The sequence below is a fragment of the Falco cherrug genome, chromosome 17, assembly GCF_023634085.1.
Source record: "Falco cherrug isolate bFalChe1 chromosome 17, bFalChe1.pri, whole genome shotgun sequence".
In the NCBI taxonomy this organism is placed as follows: Eukaryota; Metazoa; Chordata; class Aves; order Falconiformes; family Falconidae; genus Falco; species Falco cherrug.
Window position 1 is genome coordinate 3,894,877 of NC_073713.1, and position 26,576 is coordinate 3,921,452.

The 26,576-nt window shown below is 48.5% G+C and overlaps 1 protein-coding gene across 8 annotated transcripts in view; it reads left to right on the forward strand.

Annotated features, from left to right (window-relative positions):
* SNX19 (sorting nexin 19) overlaps positions 1 to 26,576 on the forward strand; it is a 139,740-nt gene that overhangs the window by 33,830 nt on the left and 79,334 nt on the right. For 4 of the 8 annotated variants that reach the window (XR_008735432.1, XR_008735434.1, XM_027803117.2 and 1 more), the window contains one exon: positions 4,667 to 4,759. Coding sequence is in view for 1 of the 8 variants with exons in the window: in XM_055728518.1 (XP_055584493.1) it covers positions 4,667 to 4,759; positions 7,559 to 7,628 (163 nt within the window). In the remaining 7 variants the exon portion in view is untranslated. Of the gene's footprint in view, positions 1 to 3,079; positions 3,303 to 4,666; positions 4,760 to 7,558; positions 7,655 to 26,576 lie in introns of those variants that run through there. The other 4 variants (XR_008735435.1, XR_008735433.1, XM_055728518.1 and 1 more) reach the window with 4 other exon arrangements.

Below are 26,576 nucleotides of genomic sequence, written 5' to 3' on the forward strand. Positions count from 1 at the left end.
AGGCAGAGGGTGCGGAAGGGCTGAGGATGGTAGGACAGGGCGATGGTTAGGAGTGAAAAAGTGAGGTTGCATGGAGGGAAGGAAGGGAACAGGACTGAAAACTGCGGTCCTTTGTTGTGGCTTGAGAGGAACATTTTGGGGGCGAGAGGGATGGCTATTGAGTACCCTGAAACATCCAGGTATGAGATTAGCACAAGAGAGCAGGACTACTATCATTACTTTTCTCGGACGGCAAAAATTGAGGCAAAGCTACATCTAAAGCTACTAATACCCTTTAAAAAGCTCCACACGCCTGGTCTGTAGATTGTATTGTCCTTAAGAAAAAGTTCATCTCTTCTGCTTGGCAGCAGCTGTATTTAGCCTGGAGTACGGCACAAGCACTGGCAGATAAGACAGCACTAAGAGGTTTTGCAATCTGTCAGCCCTCCGGATCATTCCAGGGGGAAAACTTCAGAGGGACTTGATTTCATCACGATGTGAAATTAGAAAGTGGTTGCAGTAGGGGAGGAAATCACTTGGGAAAGAACAGGGACAGCTTCATATGAGCAAATCCCCCCAGCTCTGTGCCAAATTCAGTTAAAAGTGCCAGCTTTGAAACTGCAGATGTTGAAAGCCTTGCAGCCACTGTTAAGGTTGCCACAGCATGTTTGCAGCGAGCATCCTCCTGAAACAACCTTGAACTGCTAAAGTTATGCTGCTGCCTGTAAGGTTACTGCTTCGGGTCCCAGCACTGCAGCAGCAGGTCACGGATGGAGCCACCTTCCTTGGCTTTGAACATCTCCTGAAGGACCGCAGCCCTTCAGATGTTTTTCGGGGGAACAATTTTAGTGAAACCTGGTAGGTAGCTCCTGAAATAACATGCCATGCTCTGCGGCAGCAGGTCTGAGCTATCAAATCCAGATTTGCCCATCTGGAGGGACTGCCTTAACCTGCACGATGTCCTCGTGTGGACCCCCAGCTGCTGTGGATGGAGCTGGGGTGGCCGGGGCATGAACATGCCATGTCCTGCCATGCCCAGGAGTAGTTTCTCTGAAATGCTTCAGTCTGGGGAGCAGGCAAGCTGCAAGCTCTAGTTTGCCCTCATGCCTTCTCTCTGCACACCAAGGGATGTGGGGAGGAACATCTGCTCCTGGCTGCTGCGACCTTCTCGCTGCAGGAGCCGCGAGAGGGAGCTTTGGGGTTGTCCCTTAATTTTTTTCCCCAAGGCAAGCAGAGGCACGAGATGGTGCTGTTGTCTCAGCCATCACAGAGCCTGCGAGGGGCAAGGGAAAGCCTCTGTGGACAGGGAGGACACTAGTGACCCCCACCACGCCACCACATCGCCCTGCACACTAGAGCTCAGTGCAGGACAGGGTCCCCAGCCCCTGCATGGCAGTTTCTCCTAAACTTGAGCTCGTTTCCGGCCCTGCTTTGGGGTGATCCCAAGGCTCTGGCTGGTTTTCCTCGGGAAAAACGTGGGCAGGTGATCTAGAAGATTTGTGGCTTCACATCCGATGTGCACTTCCCTGCATCCCGAGATAATGTCCTGCCCGCAGGGCTGAAGGGACTGTGTCCCTGAGTGTTGCAGGATATATATATTTTATATATATATTATATTTTATATATAGAGATACATAAGGGATTAGAGAAATCTAGAGAGACACAAACCTCCCTGTGAGAGGTCCTGGGGCTGGGCAGATGGGGAGAAGAAAATACAGAGAGGGCTGTTGGTGTCCCCATCCCGGGGCAGGGGGGCAGGGGGCAGCGGCTCTGCCAGGTGATGGGGATGTTGGATGTTGGATGCTCACCCCTCTCAGGCGGAAAGCTCCAGCCGGAGTTTGAAGAAAATTTTCCCATGAAAGGTTCCCTGAAACGAGTACATTCCCACAAAGGGCTTTGATTTCAGTGTATCGGCATTTTCCGATGAGAAACCATCTCGTCGGAAAATTCCCAACCAGTGAAGAGAAACTCCCCCGTGTAGCAGGGGAGGGATCCTGTCGCATGCGGAGGGAATTTAATACCAGCAGAGTCTTGTGTCTGGAGGCTCTGGGTAAAGAAAGATGAGATGCAGCCAGCAGCACCGATGGTGAGAGGGGAGACCGTGAAGTCCTGCAGTTGAGCATCTTTGCTCTCTGCAGCCTGTGGCTCGTTTCCCCAACACTTTTCTCTTAATATTTCTCGTTCATCAGGGTGTTGCTGCTTTCTGTGCAGGCAGAGGGTGCAGTGTGCAAGCGGTAGGGACCAGAGGAGCACAGGCAGGACCTGTTCAGGGCCTGGAGGCAATGGGAGCACAAGCTGACACTCCAGTGGTTCCCCCCTGCCTTTGGTAGGGGTCTTGAGCTAAAGGGGGACCAAAGATGATGGGAGAAACTGAGGCGAGCAAGTTACCTGCTCTCGAACAAGCCTGATGGTTGAGTTACGGTGTTCACAGCGAGCCCCTAGTCCCGTGGCTAAACCAGGCTGGAGGGAATTTCTGTGTGCGCTATGGAGACAGCTCTTTTCTAAGTTCAGCGTTCCTCTAGAGCACTTTCTGATGGACCGTGGGACACTGCTGCGAGGGTGGACTCTGACCCATCCTTGGCAGGTGCCTGCCTCGGTGCTTCATGGCTGGAAGATGATCTGGTTTTCTGGCAGCGTGGTGCTCTGGCAGTCCGTGAGGAGCTGCTGGGGTGCAGGCAGGCAAGGCAAGGCTGGTGGAGGCAGGGAATGCAGCAGACTAGCTGCTAACCCTGGCAAAGGCAATGCCATTCTTAGGGATTCTCTTCCTTTGTGAAAAACCAGAAGCCAGGTCCTGACCTGGCCCTCTACTCTTAAAAGCAGACCAAAATTTGGCTCTTGTTGCTTCTCTTCTTTAATATCGTCTTTGACTGCAAAGGAGGCATTAACCTCGGGTGTCCTCACACAGAGATGAGTACCCGCTCCACTGGAGCTGCCCTCTGCTCCCCAGGTGATGCGTGCTGCTTTCAGGAAGATTTTCAGTCCTGCCCATGCAATGCTGGTGGGACCTCACACACTGCACGCCCTCAGTGGGTCAGAAGTGATGGAGCAAGAGAATTGAAACCGCAATTAGCTTATTTAATCCCCCTCTCTCTCTGTGCAGGGGCTTCTCTTCCTACACCAAGCTAGATTCTTCTGTCATGCATCAACTTCAGGGTTGTTGCACAAGAGCGGAGGAGAACAGACTCCAGCCACGAATCTTCTCCAGGGCTTTTCCAGTCTGGTTTTGAATGACTCCCCCGAGAAGGCTTTCACCAGCCCTGGTGGGATAATGTGCCGCAGCCCGTTGGTTCTCTGATGGAAAGCGTGCCTCTCTTCCCTGGCAGGTACTTCATCTGGGCTTGAAGGCTTCCTTCGCTCTGCTTGTTTTCTTGGTGGTTGTCTCTCTGGTGGAGGTTAGCAAGTCCCTTTGTGAGGCCTGCACTTCTCTGATGTTATGTCTGGAAGTTTGCTCTGTTTTTTTGGCTAGGGGGCCCAGGGTCTGGAAGTAGAGAGGCTTTTATGGGAACCCGAGTCCCCTTTTGACACGACTTCCTTGTGCTTAAATTTCAGGTTGAGTTACAGGCTTGAACATTTTCTGGTGGGATATCTTTCGTTGTCAGAGGGGATTAGGCCAGTGATTATTTACATGCACCTCTATTACACAGAGTCTGTTTCTCCTCTTTTATTCCCCTCCCCGCCCCCCGTAATTCTACATAGTGTGTAGACGTTGACTAAAGCAGTCCCATGGATGGGGGAGAGGGAGCGAATGAGTCTCCTGCTATGCAAAGTGGAATGGGGAGATTGAAATCTCTGAGCTGGGAGATGCCTGTAGGGCCGATAATTTGGGAGGAGCATCCTCTTCCTTCCACACATGGAAACCATTGCCCAAGCGGCCAGGTTCATCCTGGGGCATCACCTTTCTGCAGTGCATTGGAGCTGGTGACCGCAGGAGGCTGAATGCCCAGCACAATGGGCCACTGGTTTGATCTCGGGCAGCTCCTCTGGAGCTTTGGCTGTTCCCCAAGAAATTGGGATATTTTTTTTAAAAAAAACCCAACATGAGTTTTAAAAGGGATTTTTGATAGAAGTCCCATTTACTCCTTTATTTGGCTTGGGAGGCTGCAGTGGAACAGATTTCTTTACATATCCTTGAGTGTTATTTGATTAAGGTTATGACTGCTAATAAACACTCTGAGTCTATTCTCCTTCCCCACCACTTGTAATTCAGGCTAACTCTTGCCTGCATGGGACGCACCTCTTTATACCAGCGTGAGGGACCAGAGTGCTGATTCTGCTCCCCTTTCATCAGTTTACCGGTGTACTGCTCACTTTGATTTATTCCAGCTTTATAATGTAAAAGAAAATAGAAATGGGAGGAGTGCCAGGAGTGGTTCTGGCACAATAACCAGTTTACTTCCTTTTCCTTCGTTTTGCCATTTACAATCACAAGTTCTTCTATAAAACAGCTACGAGAAGGGCAGACATTGCCCAGGAGTGAGGAAACTCGAAGCTGCAGAATTAAACTGACAAAACCCAAAATCTCGTTTGCAGCGTAGGAGAGAGAAGCAGGTTCTGCTTGGAAAGACAGAAGGGAGGAAGAAAGTAGAGACCCCAGAGGACTGTGTTCTACCTATCATCTAGAAAATGAGCGTTATTTCTTAGTATGGTTAGTCTTTTGCTATGTAAGAAAATATTTTTAATTTTTCAGGAAGCAAAACAGAGGAAGTGATATAGACACCCCAGGTACACGGCACCACCACAACTGCAGCGAAAGGTCTCAGCCAGCACTCGGAGAAGGCTGGTAAGTGAATCATAGCCAAAACCAGTGACCCATGGACTAAGGAAAGAGATGGTCAGGCTCATCTAGGGGTACATTGATTGTCTGGAGGGAAAGAAGCAGAGACTCAAGAGACTGCCTGCAGTCACCAGCATCTGGGGAATAACCAGGGTGCCGCAGAAGTTGAAAAAATGATGAATGTGCCACATGCAATAAAATAAAAACATGCTTGGATGTACCCAGAATACAAACTCATGTAAACGAAACATCACTCCGCACTGAAAACGCACAGTAACGGCCATTTACGAATCCATAAGAGCACAGAGAGCTCCCTATTTGCACCAAGCCTTTCTGCTCCCCTTTTCCTTGATGACTTACGGGCCTTGATGCCTTTTTCCTGGACGTGAAGCACAGTCTCTCCACGACAGTCATAATAAGTCCTGTGCGGCACACTAATGAAAAGCTGTGTGGGCTGGTCCCTAATTACAATCATCAGTTAAGCTGTCACAGAGAGCTCTCAGCCTTGGTTGTTTCATTATTAGACTTTGGGCCTTGATGAGCTGCAATCAGGCATGAAAGAGCGACCTGAGCAGAGCCAGGGAGGTCTTCAGTCACCCACCGAGCTGGGGGGGGGGCTTTAGTACTAGACCTAGTTTCTCAGGTCCAGGGCTGGGAGCTGGGAGCAGAGAGGGAAAGGAGATGGAGAGCTCCACGGGGCATGCGATCGCCTTGGGCACAACCAGCCACCTTTCCACATCCCTCCATCTGCTGGCTTTTTAGGGGCTGTGGGCTTCATCGTTTTGAAGGCAAGACGCCCTTGCCTTCGACTTAGGCTTCCTGCATAAAAGCTTAAGGGTTTGCAGCTATATACGTTTAGTTTCAGTACAAATGTTACGCAGGGATGAGTCCAAGTCACAGTGTCTCTCAGCCACATCTGGATTTTGAAGTGCCCCAAAGGATGGTGTTGGGGGACTATTTCTCCACACAGTGGTCCCTTTAAATTACACATTAGACCCAGTGGAAAACAGACATGCAGATGGTGGGGTTTAATGACAACAGCACCAGTTTATTTGAACTAGGGTCTTTATGGGGAGATGTGTTTGTTTTCTCAGACCACACATTATTAACTAATCCCTAGACTTTGTTTTTATAGTCGCATTGTGAGCAACTTCCCACTTTTCACCCCTTTCCTCCGTCAAAACGTCTTTGGCTCTGCAGTGGTGTGTAAGGCATCCTAGACCGCTGCTGCTCGGGATGGATTTCCATTCAGCAGTCCTGCTGCAGCTGCGGCTGCCCTTTCTAACTGGGAAAGTCAGACCGGGAATTTCTTTGTGCTTTTTGGAAATGATCAGCTACAGTCATTAAGCATCCCGTTGCCTCTTGGTATGAAGGGGGTAACAGCATTTCTTTCATCTCCTCGTGTATCAAACCCATTCTAAGTCGAAAGCCCAGGTCTATCCTCTTTCCTCAGCTTCTCCTCTTCCAGGACAAGGCTGTCACTTGCTGCATGCCTGTGCTAGAAGAGAGGAGCCCATTTGCAAAGAGCCCAAAGTGAAACACTTGCAAGACCTTCTTCTGAATTGTGTTAAACCACAAATGCCACGAGAATAGGCTTTACTGTAAGCTTTTTGCTATTCTTTCATGGATTTCAGCAACTTTGAAATAAGCAATTGCATTTTTGCATTTGTGGCCGCAAGTGCTGCACAGGAGGTGCCGGGCAAAGCCATTGCAGGCTGCCACGGCTGGCATGCCGGGGAAGGGACAGAGTTGGGGGGGGGGGGGCAGTGACGGGGTTTGGGGCAGCAGCTTCTCCTTGCCAGGTTTCCCACCTGCGACTTTTGCAGGGACTCTCCTCTGATGCCTTCCAGCCTTCGCCTGACAAACAGAAATCTGAAGTGAAACAGCCTGTTCTGGAGGGATTGTGGAGGTCGGGGGGGGTCCCTGTGTAGAGCCCCACACAGCTGTTAATCACCAAACTATCGCTGGCTCCCAGCAGCTGTCTGGTGTTTATCTTAGCCTGGATATCTCCTGGCCGAGCCCACGGAGAGCAGGCTGTACAGCCAAGCCAAATACAAACGGAAGACAGATAATTTGCACACAAGGGTGTGCACATGTATTTTGTGTGTGTGTGCACGTACATATGCACGTGTGTGTACACACAGGCTTTGTTTGCATCCCGCTGCTGTGGCTGGAAGTGCACAGCGGTGCTTTTTCTTTGAAATGACTGTGTAATTTTGCAGAGGTGTTGGCACACACGAGAAGGGAAGCCTGATGTCTATGTGTTGTACAGGTGGTTTAGGTGTGTGTTTCCAGGTGCATGGCTGTGACCCAGGTAAGATCTCTCACGCAGTAATTCCTGATGCTTTCTCTAAGCCTTGTGAAGCTTTTCAGATAAAGTGGAATAATACAGGGCTTCCCAAGTCTTCCCATATTAGTAAGCCACAGGGGCTTTAAAGTGTATCTAAAACACGGTTCCCTGGGCCATCTGTGACCGTTGGAGAAACAAGGAGGAGGAAAAGGACTAACAAAGTAAACTGTTCCCCCTGGAGAAAAGAAGGAGGTCAACCTTATGACTCCAATTAACCTGTCCTCACAGGGGTGTGAGAGCAAGGAGTTTATATAAATCTGGTTCAGGTGAGGCTGTGGTTTTTTGAGGGAAGGGATGAATGAGGCAGCTCTCTGGGCATGTTTGATGTCCTCTTTGTGGTAAGAAGCTTGCAGTGACCTAGGAGATTAAAGACTTGAGGGCTAGCGAGGAGGATGCGAGTGTGTTCTACCCTGATTTTCCTGAGGACTTACACCTTTCTTTTTCCCTGTTTGCAGCTCCTTTCTGCAACAGAGTATCCTGAGCTACCACATGGTAGCTTGGTGTGGCAGAGAAGGTCCTGACTGAATCTGAGTTGCTGTTTGCGTGATAAGGTAGGATTTGGGTGAACTTACGGGGTGTTGGGAGCCAGCCAGAGTTTTCTTTAAATGAATTGTCAAGTGAAAGCGGTCAGAGAAGCACAAGGTTATGTCGCTGAATGTTGTGAAGCTGCAAGCTAAAGGCTTTGCAGTTTTTATTTACCTAGCAGTTGGTTGTATGTCTAATACCGGTTTGGAAAGAATGCTTGAGGTCCTCATTGCTGCTTGCTTTCTCCTGAGGTTTCAAAGGCCCGTCGAACACTGAGAGTTACAGAAACTGGCTGTCCGGGTGGTATGTGCCTTCGACTTTTCTGAGTCCTCTTGCTGCTTCTTGCACCGAGCTCCGTGGGGGCAGCTGCAGTGCCAGCTTTTGGGGGCTGTGGCTGTTGATAGGTGGGAAGCTGGAGGCCTGTGCCGAGCTGTGTTTGGAGCTGTGCGAGGCTGAGTGAGGGGGTGTACGCTTGCTTATCCCTAGTTTCCCTCTTGCTCTCCGAGTACAGCGAGTGCCTTGCATAGAGATTGTGCAACAAAGGCCAGGGCTTCTTCCAAAGCAGTTTGGCTTTCTTGGCTGTGTGAATGCCCAGCTTTCCTTCAAGTCCAACTCTGGTATTTATCAATTAACTTGCTCCAGATCCTGGGAAGCACAGCTGTCCTTCCCTTCAGCCTAGAGCACCCACTTCCTTCTGCCTTACCTCATCCTGCAATTACTGTCCCACAGGGGACCCTGGGCTGCAGCAGCCTGTACATCTGTCCTGTCTTCTGTGCACGCAGCAAAGCCTCAGAGGATAAAGGAATGGAAGAGAAAGAAGCCAGTTGCCCAGGAGTAGTGTTTAGGCAGAAATATGCTCTTATTATGCACCTGGAGACGGTGGGGGTGAGCTTGTGGTATGGGAAGAAGCGGTGCAGGGAGCTGGGGATGCAATGAGGGTAGCAAGCTGTCAGGATGCTTCTGCTGGAGGCTTGGTGAAGAAAAGCAATCGCAGGAGAGAGGTTGTAGTGGCTCCTGTTCTCACCAGAAATGACAAACCCTTGGGCGCTCTAGCCAGAGTCTTTGCTGTAGGTGAGAGACTTCTCCAAAGGGAGAGACCAGCTTTCTGGAAGGCAGAAGACAGGAAGGGAGGAGTTCATCTGGACCAGACTCTCTAATAAGTAACTAGTCAGCTGTTTCTTAATGTGCTGAGAGGATGTGGGAGCCCATGGGTTTGCTGAAATGTATGTGCAATGATTGCTCCTTCTGAAAAGCCAAGAGGCTCTTGAACAGCGGAGGTGCAGTCCCCTTCCTCTCGCTCGTGAAACCCTGTGATTAACTTCCAGCCAGGAGGGGCAGGGTGTTCTGGATGGCCACACACCAGGGTTACTACGCTGCCCCGAAGAGGGGGGTACACATGGGGAGGGTTCAGTGCTGGAGAAACACTCTGCGAAGAAACGCCGCTGTCCATTAGGGAGACGATGGTGGAAACAGCTCAGGAGGCATCTTGATGACAAGCACAGCCTAGAACTGTGTCTGCTGCGGGTTTTTTTCTTGCAACCTTATTTCCAGGTTCGTAATGGGGAGCGTAGCCTCTGGCTTTGCTTCATCAGATGTGCTCGTAGCAAAACTAACTAGAGCTGACAGATTGGGCCTCTGCTATTTCTATAGAGCTAGTGCAGCGTGAAGGAGGTGTGGAGATGTTTCTTAAGAGTCCTGATGCTCCGGATATATCTGGGCACCTGTGGGGCTGGTGATGGCAGCACGAACAGAGCAGCATGTTAGCCTGGCCCCCTTCCCACCCCAAGAGGCAGAGGGGCACTTAAAATCTTGAGGGGATGCTCCCAGGCTTCTGTGACTTGACTGTGCGACCAGTAGGAGAGTAGCCCAGCACTGCCTCTGAGCCAGCCCCTGCAGCCAGGGAGCAGAAGGAAAGTGGAACAAGAATGTTACCCCCTGGTGACATCGCTGCAAGTCCCCACGCTGCCTGCTGAGAACGGAGGGGCTGGGAAGACCTGCCTTGGAGGCTGTGGAGCACCAGTAGAGTGGTACGCTGAGAAAATACGATGTTAACTGCCCAAGTACTGCTCTTCCTCAGCTTCCCGCGTGGTCCTCTGGCACCACTGCCGGTATTTATGGCATCCAAGCCCCATCCCAACTTGAAGATGCCCTTAGCGAGGGGTATCCCATGCAGGGCCTGGTGCTTGGGCACTGGCCTGAACACTTTTGGTCAGCTGCCTCCCCTGCCCTTATTCACATGTGCAGAACAACAAGCTGGAGTTGCAGCCCAACTGCTGTTGGTGGGGAGGTCCTGTGGATATTTGTGTCTCGGAATCCCATCTTCCTTGCTGAGTGTTGCATTTGTGGGGTTCCTGGTCCCTGTGTGGTCAGGGAGCAGATATCCTGCTCTTCTCCATCCTCTCAGGGTCCCTCTGCTGATGTTTAGTGTCAGCTCAGCACATTTGGTAGCCCACTGTGCCAGTCGCCATGGGAAGGCAACATGCTTCCCATAAACAGAGAGAGGGGCATTGTTGCCTGCTTTGATGTGCTCTAATTTAAACAAAATGGTGTTTCCAAATGAGTTTGGTGGATTTTGCTGTGGGAGACGGTAACTCCCTGTAGATAGAAAGGGCTTTTTTCTAGAGGGGGTTCTGCCTTTGAGTTAAGCTTGCAGGCTGCTGAGTTGGGCAGCTCTTGCGTGCGGAGTCTGTATGGAAACGTATACGAGTCCTGCTGGCACATACCTTGTCTACCTGCAGGACTCTGAGCTTCAGTGTGGCTCTGCTGCTGCCTGGATGGGGGGACTTCACCCTGGAGTCCACTGGCACTGGTCCCAGTCAGGATCGAGGTCACTTCTAGTGACCTAAGCTGCATTCAAAGCAATCACTTAGGTGTGAAAAAATCCACTGCCTGGTCCCTGTTCCCTGGGCTCCTTAGTCCCCACCCAGTGTATTTTTAAAATATTCTTAATGAGCTGTCATTTTGGCCAGGGCTCACTTGGCGATGTAAGGATGGTGGTAACAATGAGACCACAATGTCCAGGCAGAGGAAAAGGAGCGAGGGGCTTTCTGCTGGTTTTTTTTTTTTTTTTTCCTCTTGCTTGGTCTGTAGTTGTTTTGAGTCCTGCAGTGATTTCGAACAGCTGGCCCAGCTATCATCCCGATCATGTTGCTCTGTGCTTCAGTGAGCTGGGGGGACTTGGCAACCCGGCAGCTGTCCTGGAGCCTGAGCCATGAATGAGCTCAGAGGGGGAAGGAGAGAGGCTTGGATGGGAGAAACTGTATTTGTGGTGGCTTTTTTTTTCCAAGTGAGAGGCTGAACAGCATTGACTGGATCCAGGCACAGCCTGAGCAGGTGCTATGTGCGCTTTGCCCTTCCATGTTTCTCCTCCCTTGACCATGGGGGTGCACAGACCCTCCTGCAGTGCTTGAGGAGAGATGCCCTTGAGAAGCAATGGGATCAGCATGTGCCTGACCCATCACCGCAGTGCTTGGCTCTGGGCATGGCTCGCCTGCCCTGGAAACTCATGTGTAGCTCTGCCGACGCGCTCCAGTGCCAATTCCACTCTGATGCCCTGCACAGAGATATTTATATTTTTTTTCTAAGCTGTACTTTGGAACTTCAGCGATGCAACCTGCTGACAGCCTGCCTTGCGTTTTATGCTGCAGTTCCTAAATGACAGAGCGGCACCTAAAGCTACTTCTTTTCACCAACATCCACAGTGTCTCTTGTAGCATCCTTCTGTCCGGTGCAGCATTGTCCCTTGATATCAGACCACACCTAATATCTCACCCTGGTGTGCTGTGTGATGTTACAAGGATATTTTATACAGCACACAAGGCGGGGCAAGCTTTTCAGCCCCTATTCCATGCTTGTGTCCTCAAGCGTATATCTCAAGCTGATGTGGTGTGCAGGATGTATGTTTAAACAGTTTTCTTAAAATAATCTGTATAGACGCAGTTAAGTTGTAGTGCAGTGTAAGGGCATGATTCCTGCCTTATAGAGCTTAAAGCACTCGACAAACACAGTGACCCCCCTACCAAAATGGGGTTTGCAAAGCAAAATCCCTCACCTCTTTGAGCTGGTGTATTGTGAACTGGGAGCAAACCAGAAAAAATGCTTTATGGTGTTCTTCTTGAGTTTGGCAGAGTACCACAGGCTACTGCTTTTAAATAGCTCATCTTCAAATAGGTTGCTGTCTCCGTTACCAAGAGCATGCTGGCTTTCCTGGAGGGTACTGGAGGTTTCACTGTAAATGCAGTCACCTTGGGATTCTTTGGAGATGTTGATGATGTGTGGCAGGATGATCTCCAGTCCACGGCATGCAAATGGTAGAAAAGGCTGAAACTAAAACTCCTGTGAGATTCTGCGTGCTGTGAGCCTTAATACTAAAGAAAATGAGGGGCTGGTTTTCTTTCCTCTAGGTGCGGGCTGTGTCAATGGGGCTTCGCTGTCGCTCTGCCGTTCCCATTTCCTAGCAAGTCTTGACTGCCCTGATACAAGCGCCTTGCAGCATGCCACAGTCCTGCATGGGTGCAAGGTTGGCTGCTCTGCCTTAATTTTAGCCATTGGCATCTGGAAAGCTCCTGGCTTGGCCTTGTGTGGTGCTGGCAGTTATTTCCTGACCTGCATCTTGCCTGCTCTTTCTACAGTGACACTGCTCTTCTGTCCTTTGCTAGCCCCATCCCCCAAAATGAAGTTCTGCTGGACCTCTTGGTCTTGATCTGTGCTGGTTGCTGCAGGTTTAATCAAGGATGATGCTCTGTGTGCACTCCACCCTGGATCTGGGGCATGCTCCACCCTTTCTCTCCTGCTGTCCTACAGCACATCTGCCCTGATGTGCTGCACTCCTGCTGTCAGGTGATGGGATGCCGCACTGAGCGGGCTGCCTTGCTTTTGGAAGGGATAGACTAAACAGGCTGAGCCTAACGCTGTGGTGAAGTGGTGTTAAATTGATGAGGGTTGTGGGCTTCTCTGGGCTTTTCTTCAGAGCTCTTCCCTTGGAGACCATGAGAGAATGCAGGCAGACCACGAAGGGGGTCAGTGGCAAACACCGGGCCGTGGTAGTGTTCAGCCGTGCGCTGGAAACGACCAAGGCTACAGCTCTGTGAACAAACAACCTTTTATACCTTAATGGGTATTGCAGATGCCAGGTCCCCGCTTCTGTCTTTCCAGGCATCTGCCTAGGCAGGTGCTGTGCTCTGGCAGGGAACAGACCAGGAACTAGCTCCGCTAGCCAATAATTGTACGTGGAAATAATATTTCTCCTGTGTTTATTTAGATGCAAGTGCCCTGGTGGTGTTCTGACTGCATGTGTTACAGGCAGTTACAGCGACAAGCTTTTTACTATGCACCTGAAATTGCTTGTTCAGCAGCTGCTTGCTTTGGGGGTGGGAGAGGTGGGCAGAGGAGAGGGATGCGATGCTTTTATGAGCCATGGATGTGAACTGGTTGGGGGGGGGGGGGTAGTCTTAATTCTTTACCAGAATGTGGAATTGCAGTAGTGAAGGCCACACTTAAATTAAGACAGATGAATGCAAAAGGGGTTGTTGGATGAGCTTGCTGTGTTTACTACAGGAGGGCCAAAGTTACGTTCCCTTGGTCGTGGCTATAAACACCATAGATGCCTTAAGCTGTCTGGCATGCAGCTATTTCTGCTAAGATTAAGTTGAAATAGGAGTTTTAATGGTATGACATTGAACTTTGAAAAAGGCTTTGGCTCTGTCACAACTTTCTTCTGCAGCTGAGGGAGCTCAGGCCCCTGTGCTGCTTTTTCTAACAATAAACTGCTTTGAGGTGTACAGAAAAGCACTAAAAGCTGAACTCCCTGCAAGTTATTTCCTTTGAGCTCTTGATTACGCTATAGCACATGCATCCCCTGTATGATCCAGGATGGATGATGTTCCATCCCGTTCTTTTGAATACCTCATGGATCTCTAACAGCTGTGAGCAATTTATTTGGTGTATAATCAGTTAATGTTTTGGTGAAGTGCTTTGAAGATGTACAGCATCCTCAAATGCTGAGTATTGTTTCATTATTATTACTATTTAACATCTCTACGTAGCTGAACTACTGTCAGACATCCTCACTTAATAACGTATTTGGTGTCTGGATCTTTTCTGCAAAGGCAGATTTTTGGCAAGGGGGATGGTGGAATGATATAATAGAGTTTGCAGTTATATACTACCTGTCATCTGAGTCTCTCAACATGCTTTACAGGCACTAGTTAATTCTCACCACTTGGTAGGGCAGTCTGGCTATCCATCATCTAGGATTCTGTGATCTCTGTGCAGATGGGGAGGCCGAGGAGGAAAAGTGTGACCTCTTTGAGGTCACACAGGAGGGGATTAGACCCAGATTCTCCAGAACCCGCTCTCCCCACTGCGGTTACACAGCGCCCTTTCGCCGCGCCTGTGCCATTGGCCTCTTCTGCCCCATTATGAAGGGAGCTGGCAAATGCTGTCTTATGTGTACTTTGGATCAAGAGGGATGCAACTGGGGTTTGCTGTCATGCAGAAGCTTGTGTGCTGTGGAGGTTGATGTCCAAAGAGGTAGGAGACGTACAGAGTAAATAGGAAAGCAAGTGTGAATGACTGTTGAAGTCACTACTTTCGGAGTAAGGTTTCTGTCGTCAGGGTATGGCTTGTTGTCTTTGCTGATTCTTCTTGTGATGCCACCTGGAGAACAGGCATTGATTATGTTACTTGATTTGCTTTCTAGCCAACCAGATGGCTAGCAGAACTCTCCAAGGAGCCGCTGCTTGGGATGCTGTGGGAAACCACTCTGACCAGAGGCCACCCATCAGTGTAAATCACCCATCTGGGATGGATTGCCGGGCAGTGTTGTCAGTCTGCGCTGGTCCCTCTGTCAGAGCAGAGCAGCTTTCCTCGCCTCTCCTGTAGCTGTTCAAACTGATTGCTGTCAATCCCCTGTCTTTCACCAGAAATAAAAGCGCTTAAAAATTGAAGAGGTGATATTAGGAGGTAGAGCCGTGGGACCCTAGCAGGCAGTCCATCATGTCTTAGACATTAACATCTAGTCTGGAAGACTTGGAAAGCAGTTCTTCCCCCACGTGTGTCCCCCAACCCTCTCCAGAGACAACATAGAGCATGGAAACAAAAAAAAAAAAACCAAAAAAAACCCAAAAAAACCCCAAAAAAATATTAACTGGCGCTGCTATTCTGACAGATAAAGAGCAACTCTTCATAAAGGACCTCTGTGTTTTTCTTCCTGCCAAGAATCATTTAAACAGCGGTCATTAGCGACTTATCTTTCCTAAAACACTAGCGAAAGCTGACATCTCGGCGAGAGACCCCATCAGTCAATGTGCTGTGGTGGAGAACAGCTGTCTATAGAGCTACAGCTGTTTGCACCCTCCATGTGTGAATCTCCCTCCCTTAGACACATGCTGGGACATGGTATTTACAGCTCTCTCCTAGGCTCATGTATTACTCCTCGGAAAGCTGGGGTGACTGACAGCCCAAACAATGTGAGCAGGGAAAATTCCTCCCGCTTACTCATAGCTTTTTGCAGGACCTTTATCAAAGCCCTGCTCCTCCCAGGGAAAACTCTGCCTGATAACCAGGCATTACAGACAACCATCAGCTGGGGTGAAAAGTGCCCTGAACAGCCACCGGTGGGACTGGGAATTGGGCTGCTGTCCTGAGAGCTATGGAGCCTCTTAACCACTGGCAGCACATTTATCTTCATAACCTGCTCGTTAAGACAACAATGTTATCTGCATCTTAAAGGTAGGGAATAAAGAGGCTGTTAGCTGCCCTCTAGACTCCTTGGTCCCCATCTCTGAATTGCTCTTAAGCGTCCCTTGTTCCCCATTTCCTAGATGCAGGGACTTGAAAGGGATTTAATCTGGCTGAATATGGCCACAAAAGTGCATCCCAGGGAAGGGATGTGAACCGGGGGTTTCAGACCTTGGCCCATTGGAAAAGTCCATGCCAAAAGCCTTGCAGGGTTAAATCTACAGATTTGCCAGCTGTGGGGTTTCAGATTCCTTGTCCGTGCCAGGCTTATGCATCAAGATGTCTACTGAAGGCAATTCTGGGCAGGATCACCTCTTCTGGTCAGGGAGCTGAAGTTCAGGACTGGCAGCCTGATAAGCTAAACCATCCTGGAATTTTAAAGGCTGGTTTGTGACTGTTAAATTTGAAATTAATCAAGCCAAGCTTGAAACCTGTCTACTTTCTGAACTTTTCTTTCCTTGCTTGTTCAAATGCTGGGAGGTAAGCCAGCTCTGGAAATGAAGTCACTTTTGAAAATGGCTGCTCTCCCCAGAAGGAGACTCTGAAAATTCCCATTGTAATTTAAAGTGATTTTTTTTGGGGGGAAAAAAAAATCTTATGAACTTGGCCCCTGAATCGGTCCCTCCCAGCTGTCTTCAAATTAAAAAGAGGGGAGTTTAAAAAAACAAAAAAAAAAACAAACCAAAAAAACCCCCGCTGGCACTGCAAGCCTTTTTTTATGACACAAATTTTATTGCGTAGGATTCAGCGCATTGACAGGCTATAAAAGTTTATTGAAAGCAGATACAGCCTGTCAATGGGCTGACCAGTGCCCCTGGCTGGGATGCATCCTCAGGCTTCTGGAGGAGGGATCTGGTTTTGTGGGTTTTTCTCAGCATTTTGGCTGGGTCATCGCTGGGGAGAAGTTGCTGAAGGGGGAATTCCCGCTGTGAACCACCGGCATTGGCAGAGGGGTGCGGGTTATTCCTGAGCAGGCATGTGTGGTGCTGACAAGCTTTGTGGTGAGTCTTTTGGGGCTAAATACACGGCTTGAGGTTAACATGCAAGTAGGTCTTTCCCTGGCAGATAGCTAGCACTTAGATTAATATTCCTATTCAGGCAAGGGCAGCCTCCGATACCCCTTCAGCATCCCATGTGAAGTGTTCAAGTTTCTTCTACAGGGGAGAAGCATCCATATCACTGAGCCCACCAGAGATGGAGAAAACCAAGGTCTCATACTTGTGTGCAGACAGCACCTTCCCTTGGGACTCTTCTGAAGTCAGAAGGGAGCTTTTTGTATGAAAATGACCTTTTGCTTCAAGGGAAGGCTTGGTTATTCAACTGAGTTGCAATTAAGTGGTTTTGGAATACGGTGCCTTCCCCAAGCCAGGGCAAAAGTCGAAGAGGATCACAGCTTTGTCTGTCAAATCAGAATGTGGCTAGATCTGCTTGTTGTGGGGGTTGAAACATTGAAGGAGCAGAGATGAACATCTGCGTGATTGTTAATAAATGCTTGTGTGAACACCTTGCTGAGGTGTATGAGGCTGTCGATGCAAAACGCTGTGGCTAAGCTGACAGGAGCAAACTGAGGCTTGCCGCTCCTCATTCCTGCTTGCTTCTGCGGACTGCCTGCTCCACCTGAGTTTAACTCGCTGTGTGTGCCAAAGACATGGAAGATGCCCGGGACTGCCCAGCGAAGGTGGTGCTGGCTCATCCCCCTGGGGCTTTGCAGTTTATTCCAGCAGCAGCCCTTGCTGGGGGCTTGGACTGACCTTACTGTGAATGGCAGGGACGGATCGCTGCCTTGCCCTCACATCTGCTGCTCCTGCGAAGGAGGCTGCTTCGTGTTGAACCACTGCAGCAAAGTTTGTCAAAAATGGAGTTGAGGTCCTGAGAGCGGTGAGCTGGGTGTCAAATTTGCTGCGTTGACAGGTTGGTGAACATAAATAACTATATGTCTTTGAGACGTTTCAGAGACCCCTAGCAGAAAAGGGCTGTATCCAGTTGCCAGACCCCTCACCTTGTTGGCCCGTGCCAATTTGGATGTGCTGTCAGAAATCGTTTGCTAGTGGAGCAGCATTAGGTAAGAACCCTGTTTTTGTATCCACAACAGTGTTGGATCAAGGTTGCCGCGTGTCATTTCATCACTCTGGCAAACGACAAGCTCAGGGCTTGGAGTGTGGAACCTTATTTTTAATAAAGGAAAAATCTTTGCACTTCTATTCTGCATCTGTCAGCGATCTCACTTGGCTGAGCCCTGGAGGAGTTCATCTGGCCCTCATGTTAAGGAAAACCAACAAATTAGTACAGATGTTTTTCTGAGAGCTACGGGGATCAGGGATCAGTGATTTAATACTGCCTGATATTTGATAGGGGACGCCCAGGGAATATGTGCTGGAAACCAGGAAGTAATATTACATGAAATCAAAATATAAATATGTTCCTAAAGGTTTAGGTAATTTTTTGCAATTTCCCCTCGTATAGTCTTAAATGAGGTCTCTCCTTCTCCTCCTGTTCTTCTTGCACTTGTTCGTGGAGGAGGCTTGTTCCTCTTAAGCTGAATTCACAAATCCTTTGAGTAAAATGGAGGTTTTCTCTGTGTGTTTGGGGGGCTTTAGCTCAGCTGAGGCGCATACATTAAAAGACCAACATGTTTTTGGAGGATGGAAGTGAAACTCTGAGGTGAGGAAGGAAAGTAGCCTTAACCGCTATGGGTACCGGTTTGCCTTCAGGAGGCACTCAGGCTTTGGGATACACCATTCATTGTGCTCACCCTGCTGCTTCCAGTGCTGAGGATTCACAAGGGTGGTGAAAATATGTGCGACGGGACTCCTAAACACAGGGATGAACTGAAGAAAACCTGGGACCAAAAGCAGCTTTGAATATTGGCTCCCCAGGGTATGTTTTGTAGTCTTCTGACGTGGCTTAACAGGTAGTCCCGGCTTCTAGCTGCTCCATGGTTTAGGCAGGCAGCATGGGCAACGTTGGGCAACTAAAGTTGAGAGGAGACCAGCTAGAGGGTCTTCTGAGCTGTGCTTCACTTCCAGTGGCGGTTGGACCAAATGATGCTCCAATTTAAAGCTCCTGCTGAGATACATCTCTAAGGAAGAGACAGCATGGTGCTGGGAGACCACAGTGGCGCAGCTTTTCTTGTTGATGTGCCAAAAAGTTATTTTTCTGCAGGATTTGGAGGATGCCTTGATTCCTGGTGGTCTGAAAGGGCACAAGTCTGTTGTCTTTTGGCATTTTGCATTCGTGCATGTGTATGAGGTAGGAAACCAAACTTAGAAAAGGAAGGTAAATTAATTTTTCACAGGTTTTGGATTTGGCTAGCTGCTCTGAGTAGACCTATCATGACCGTAAGAAGTCTCTGCAATTCTTGATACTTAGGACCTTATGATGTGTCATACTGGTGAGTTTTTGCCTGCCACATCTCCACTGTGGGCTTTCTGTGTTGCTCAATGGCTTCGCCACTGTGGAGTTGGGTTTACGGATACCTAAATAACTCACAGCAAGAGAATTTATTCACACCCTCCAAAAACCACAAGATATGGAAAATTAATGTTATTCTTGACTCTCAAAAACATAACAGTAACTGAGATGAAGTCATAGAGGCTCAGCAATGACCATCAGGGGGATTTTGAAATTGTTCACAGACCCTCTATCTGTCTCTGAGATGCCCAGGGCAGCCCAGCTGTTTGGCAGCACAGGGGTGATATCCGATGTGCATTGCTGCCTGCTGATTTTAGAGTGGAGAACGGCTTTTCTCCCCAACTTGCCACTGCTCCACCTGGAGCTGGCAGGGACTCCCACCCAGGCATAAATCAAGGGGAAGATGACAGGGTTGCGGCTGAAGATTTTTGGCTCCTGGGTTGGAAAACTGGCTTTTTTTCATAAAGGTCACACCATAGCTGACCTCCCAGGAAGGGGCGAGGGTGGAGGGCTGCCGCTAAACCTCAGGCAGGGCAGAGATGTTGCAGGAGATGAAGCGCATCCTTTGTGTAATATCGGACCCAAAAGCGTTAGGCGGTTTGGCTGTTCATCATCCATTGCTTCATACCAGAAGACGACACGAAGAGCAACTTTACTGCGTCCCCCAGCATTTGTCTTCTTACCCTTGGGCAAGGACCCAAAGCCTTCATGATGTGTAATGAATTTACTAGTCCCTTACCAGTAGGATGTTGTTCTGCTCTGGCTCTCGTTGCCGTTGCTGAGCGTCAGAGGCACATCTTTTGGCGTGTACCTGGAAGCATCTGCGGTATTCATGCTTGCGCTTCAATTTATGGATTTGGTTTCTAATAAATGAAGTTTTTATGAATGTCCTGTTGACGTTGCACACTGAAGACAAAACTAAGTAGAAGCCAGTGGGCTTCTCGGTAGTGGAAGCGTTGAGCCAAGGAAACCCAGAGCAGGGAGTGATGATGTTCTGCATTTCACTATGGGCAAATTCCTGCGATGGCTGCTCCTTTCCCTCTGCTCGTGCAATTTTGCCTTTCTGCAGCACGTGGTGACTCGAGGATCGCTTGCCCGTCTTACCCCACAATTTCCTGGCTTGCATCGGAGTTTCTGTAACTGTTTTGGTAGTCCTTCTACAGGGATAGGAAGGCTAAGGTTTTTGTAAGGCCTCAGTTGGCTTTAAATTGTATAAACTTTGTACTCTTTTTACATCCAGCCTGCAAGCTTAAGGAACATATTCAACTCCAAAAAAATTTCTCAACTTAGTGACAAATCTGCTTCCTATAAACCCAAGCTGTTGGCATTTGCCGTTACCCTCCTTTAATGCTTTATTAATGAAGTTCTTTTACAGCTGTTCCGTTATTTCACCTGGGATAGGAGTCAGGGTCACAGGTGGATAATTATGTGGGTCATCCTGTTTCTATCCTCTTAAAACTCTGGCACAACATAAGCTTTCTTCCAGCTCTCCGTGTTCCAAAGACTTATTAAAAGTCAACATTAATGATCCAGAGCACTTCTTGGCCAGGTCCCTTTCAAATCTCGAGTACAAGTTCTCTGGGCTTGCTGATTTCAAAATACCTCATTTACTAGCTGTGGCTTAACATCCTTCTTAGTTACTGCTGAATTAGAAGCTATTTCATCATCGCATGGTACAAATAAATCCCATGGCTTCCTCTCAAATATGGGATGGCCGCTCGTATGGTTACAATACCTTGGAGCTGTGGATATACCCATTTTCTGCTTGGCTAATTGCAGTTGTACTTATTGGATTGAGCCGGTACTGTTTTTAGAGGGGTTTGTTCCTTTTGAGTTCCTTGAGGTGTCTGTCCCAGAGAGAACAATGCAGAAATTTTCTGTTTTCAGGTGGGGAGATCATCACTGTGAGGTGAGTTGTTGTACGTGGCACAGAGCATTGGTCCAGGGGCAGAGAGAAAAGGCAAGAGGGGTAAGAAGGCTTTTCTGTAGCAAAGAATATGGCACAGTGGGAGAATGGAGGGGTGTGCTCATCTCCAGGCTCAGGAAACCTTTGTGAGATGTTAGAGTGGGCTATGGGCTATGTGTACGGCCCCAGGAGAAGCGCTCGGGTCACAGCAAGACAAGGATCGGGTGGAGACAGGAGGTGTAAAAAGGCTGGCGGGGATGGCAGTGAGGCGAGCTCTGTGTGCATTACTGGCACAAGTGAAAGCATCTGCACATGTAGAAGGGGTGACCAAAGAGAAGAGCAGACTAACCCAGAGTACGCCAGGAGTCTCGTGGAGACTCTGCTTGGAGAGATGCTACTAATGTGGAAATAACAGGGTGAGAAGGGGAGCAAAGGTTCGGTGATTTAGCAGTTAGTCAGGGAAGCGACAGCAAGACAGAGGCAGAGTGGAAGTCATCCTTTGATTGCTGTCACATGGATGGGAAGAGCTTGGCTGAACAGTGGAGGAGCTGGCATTGCACCTCTGAGCATGAACTTGACCCAGCTGTTAATGCAGCGTGCTGGGAAGACTTGCCCCAGTGGAATGCAGAGAGTCACTGGCCACAGACAGACAGGGAGTGGGCAAAACGGTACGATGTGGGTGTTAAGGTCTCTAGTAATGAAAAACTCGGTGATTCCTGCTTCAAATGGGACGTAGGATATCAGCCAGTGTCTGATGCTGTCTGGCCAGACTGGTGAGCAGGGTGACCGCTCTGTACGTATGCAAGGTGGTGGTTTAAAGATGAGCATCGCTTTGGAAAAGTCCCATAGAGAAACATCTGCTGGATCACTTCTGTTGCTACTCCTTATGCTTTGTCACAGTCATTTTCTGAGTCTCTCAAAACAGAGTCCTGTCCCCTGTGTGGGAGATGTTTCTCTGCTGGTCTTGGTTGGTAAAAAGCAACTAGGTGCAGTATAGGAACTCAGCAACTGTCAATAATAAGCAAAGGTGGCTTCCAGGTTTCTATCATGACTCTTCTCTGCTTCAGACAGTGTGAAAGCAGCCCATCTTCTAATTGTTTGCATCTTCCTGCAGACCTATATAGAGATTATAAGCTTTATAGTGCAACAGGTGAGCTGTTTGGGAATAAAAAAAAAAAAGTGCACAGAACTTCCATGCGTGCTTCTGTTGGCTTTTCCGATCGCACATAAACTGGATATGTGCTGCCCCTGGGTTTAGCCCACGTAATAAATCCAGAGTTAGATATTTTGGGCCAGTTTGACATAAAAAGAGCCCAATTCACATCAACCAGCCCTGTGAACATCTTGCAAATAAACATGTGGCAGTGTCAATGTGAAGAAACTCTACCCCAGTGACCTGTGTTACTTGTGATGACTCCAGAAACTCTTTTGAAATGGAATGCTTGAATTATGTAGCTGTTTGCCTGATATTTACTTAAGTACTTGCTGTGACATGGAAGAAAACAAGTAAATGTCAAGGAATAATGGCTATTACTGGTGATTTATTCTCAACCAGGTAATTTAATTGCCTTTCCTGATGGGTAACCAGATATGAGGATAGGGAAGAGTAAACTTGTATATCTTCAACTTGAAGGTTGTTGGCACCGCGTTGTGGACCTTTCTCTAACTTGGGAAACGTGGTCTGGAGGCTGCTGCTAAAAGGTAGATGTAAGCAGGAGAAAACCAGACACAGAACAGTTGTTAATGGTTCGCTGCCAAAACAGCAAGCTTTATTAAGTGAGATTTTGCCAGGCCTGAAAAAAAACACTCAAACCCAAAGTGTTTCATAATCCCTCAGGTTCTGGATGATAGAAGAGGGAATACGTGTGTCAGGGCTGCCGGTCAGGGAGGTGCTGCGAGCCTGCCGGAGGATGAGATTAGCATTTGAGGCGACTGTCGCAGTGGAGAGGAACACCCTCCCTTCTGGGTGGGGAACAAGCCCTGGATATAATTTGTCATGGACAAGGCTTGCACATAAATCACCAGGTGCGTAAATAGAGGAGGAAGAAAGGCTGGCCAGCCAACAGCTCTGCCTGGGAGGGTTTGGAGTTGACCTAGGCCTGGCTCTCCTGTGGCTTTCTATTGCAAATAAAAAGGCAAGTATCATGCTGGGATGTATAAACAGGGCTCTTGCAAGTCTTCAAACCCTGCATTAGCATGCCGTCAGCTGTCACTTGTAGGGGTTGCCAGCGTAGGCTGGGATGGTGGGGGTTTATCTTTGTGTGCTGTGTGTACATAGACACTCCGGTGTCAGGAATATGCGTGTCTTGGACTCTCTGTAGACTTACAAGCACCTTCAGGGAGCCACGGTGAATAACAAAGGTGTGCGCTGCCTGCTGGCACCTTCCCTTTGAATGGGTGAAGCTTTGTAGTTTTTTAATATTCCCTGTCACTAAGAGCTGTGCAGGTGGTTGAGGCTAAAGCCCCTCACTGTGTGGCATTGCTGGGCGCTGTCACCTAAGGAGTCTCCTTGGCTGTGGGGGTGGCGTAGCAGTCAGATGGTGGGCAAGCTTTGAATGGGTGAAGCTTCTGCATGAGGAGTGCAGTCATCAGGCTTTTAAATAAAAGCCATCCACACGCAGCAAACTTGATTTCACTGCTGCAATCCCTGGAACAACTCTGACGCTGAATAGGGAGCAACCTCCACTGGAAACCACGCTCTGAAGTCATCCAGGAGAAAATGATTCTGCTTAACGGTGACGGCAGCTTTTAGGTGAGGATACAGTTCTGTGGGATTTGGATTTGGACCGGACCCAAGCAATGAAGTTACCCGCTAGCACCCAAAGCATCAGGACGAGTGTGCAGGCTCCGGTTTGCTCAGCACCTCGTTGGAGGGTGGGTGACTTGAATGGCTCAGCCGAGGTGGGAATCAGGCCCCCCCGCCTCACTCTGCCAGTTTGGAGTCTGTGGCAGATCTCAAGCCCGATGAGAAGCGAGGATGTGATTCCTTCTGTGCCACCTACTCAGTATTACTCATGTGGAAAATTTGGCAGTAGGTCCACAGTGGGAATATAATACTGAAACACCGGAATAGGTCACTCTCTGTTGCAAAGGATTTGTTGAGTATGTTTAAGGAAACACCTTTAAGATTTCCTGGAAGGTGTTGGGTGTTTCAGTTTTGGTGTAATCACTTCAGCATTCCCGTAGGATTTTAATGATGTGTCATAGAACACTTTGCAGCGTCCTGTGTGCAAAAATTAAGATGTCTGAGCTGGGGGTTCTCATAAACCAGATTATTTTTATTTTTTTTTTATGTCAAGTGCCTTGGGTATTAATGAAACTGGAGGATTTGATAATAACACGAGTAGCAGCAGGCTCTTCCCTCAAAAAGATAGCTGTAGTCTCCAAACCTGGATGGTCCCGCTAGTGGGGAAGGTGTAGGGAGAAGAGCTGCTGAAGTATGGCACGTGGGAGGTATGGGTGTGGGAATTGGGATGCTGAACTCCTTCCCAGTCTGTGCGACTTCTGGGTAAGCCCCTCTGAGTCACAGAAACGAGTGATAATGATAATCCTTTGCTCCGGTCTTGTCTGGCTGTCTCTTCAGACTATAAACTTTCTGGGAGGGAACATCCTCTTTTTATTATCGTCATTACTGTAATTGTGGTGCCACTGAGGGGGCCCAGTCAGACTTTATCACATATTCATGTGTTTTGCTGAACTGTAATGAAACGGCCTGATTTTCAGTAATTAACGGGAGCTCAGCCTGGCTGCAAATGAGACCCAGGCACTTATTGTGCGCGGAGACGGAGACAATCGGTCCCTGGGTCTCCCCAAAGGCTTCTCCAAGCATCTGACGGCAAAACTGAATGCACTGTGCTTGTTTGCCTTCAAGTCTGGATGGGTGAAGACTGCTGGGGCAGCCAGTGGAGATCCAGGCGTTGCTTTAAGGGCTGGCGTGCAGGATTTATGCCAACTCCATAGATCTTAATTTCTCGACGCTGTCTTTGCCAGCATCTCTGAGCCCAAACTTCTCCATAGGTGTTCCCAAATGTTTGGGGACATTGCAACATGAATACCTGGTGGTGGTGTGAAGCAGGAGAGGAGTCTCTCCAGCCCACCAAAGAAACGGTTCCCTGAAGTGAGGGGATGAGTTAATATCACTGTGTAGAAATGAGAGAGAGCAACGAGAAGCTCACCAGGGACAGACTGCGCTCTGCGGGGTGCCAGCATCTCTATGTTCATTATCAAAAATGTAAGCAAACAACAAATTAAAACCAAGTATGTTTGTTTCCCAGGCCTTTGTTTATATAGGGGATTAAGTCTGGTTTCAGCTGTTGGGGATTGGCAAGAGGCGCTGCGCTCTCGCTGCAAACCACCGCAGAGCGTGATGCTTCTCTGAATCCCAGCTCTGCCCTGTGGCAGGGGCGGAATTGCTGGCTAAAGGAAGATAGGTGTAAATCAGCATAGATATAAAAGAGCTGATGAAATATTAGGTGTGCAAGGGTATCTGGGAAAAAGCTGTGGGGAGAAAAAAAATGTAATTTTTTGTATTCCCTGTCACTAAGAGCTGTGCAGGTGGTTGAGGCTAAAGCCCCTCACTGTGTGGCATTGCTGGGCGCTGTCACCTAAGGAGTCTCCTTGGCTGTGGGGGTGGCGTAGCAGTCAGATAGTGGGCAAGGTTTGCTAATAAGAAGAGAACAAGATGTTGAGAAGGTCAAATGGAAGATCTGAATGGTAAGGGTGGACTTGACAATATGGATGTTTTAAAGATAAAACATGAAAAACAGAAGACTTCGAAGCACTGCTTTGAACTGAAAGTGTGAATTCAAGCCCAAAACTAGAGGGATTTATTATTCTTGTCCCATGGAAAGAAAAAATAAATCAAATCTCAGCCTTCTTGGTGGGATAGTTTTTGTTTGGGTGTTGTTTTTTTTTTTTTTTTTCCCTTGATCAATTCCCCAAAGTAAGATTTCCTGTGGTAGCAGCAGGATGGGACTGTATATGTGGACTCTAAAAACACTACAGGCGGAAGATTTTTTTTTTTTTTTCCAAGAGGGAGCAAAGGGATGGGGGCTTATCTATGCTGCTTCTGCAAGAGTTAAATCTATTTGCTTGAAATGTACTTGTTTGAAAACAAAACAAAACAAAAATCTCAAGGAATACTGCCTTTAAAAACAAGTTATTCAACCTGGGAAATGCTTTTTGGAGGCTGGTATTGAAGCGGATGCCAAGTTTCCCTCAGTGCTATCCATCCAAATGGCTTGTTTAATTTCACAGACCTTCGTGAGTACCAGTGAGAGGAGCAGTAAGGAGATACTGCAAGAATTTTGTCCCGAGCATCCAAATACCATACTCTAAAAGTAACTGTCTTGCTCATGCCGGGCCATGCACGATTATCCCAGGTAACCCAGAGCTCTTGATATCCCAGTACTGAAATACGTAAGCAGCTTCAGCTTGCTGAATGTAATTAGCAAAATATTTGCCAAGGGCTATTTTAGTTGCATCTTGGCGGCTAAAGCTGATCTGTTGAAGAAGCTAGCTCTGTGTTAGCTGGAGGCAGCTCTCGGGGTGTACCGTAAACGCGAGCCATAGCCTGTGTGCCATCTCACGACAGCCAAACCGAAGGGAAGAAGCTGTTGAGCGCTCCAAATGCCGTGTCAAGCTGGCACGATGCTGTGAAACTTGGTGTTACCTGAGTGTGCACGGCCAGGGAGACCTTTCTGGTTACCTGGCTCGTATCTGGCAGCTTTGCATGCTCAACCTGCTCCTATTTTAACATCAGCACGTCCTCTTGCCCTCTCCTGTGTATCTGTCAACTTGTCAGGAGCGTAAGTGTGTTTTCCAGCAAAACAGATGCGTTGGTGAGGGAAAAGGATGATACTGTCTCCTGGGAAGCTGGGGTTAAGCTGTTA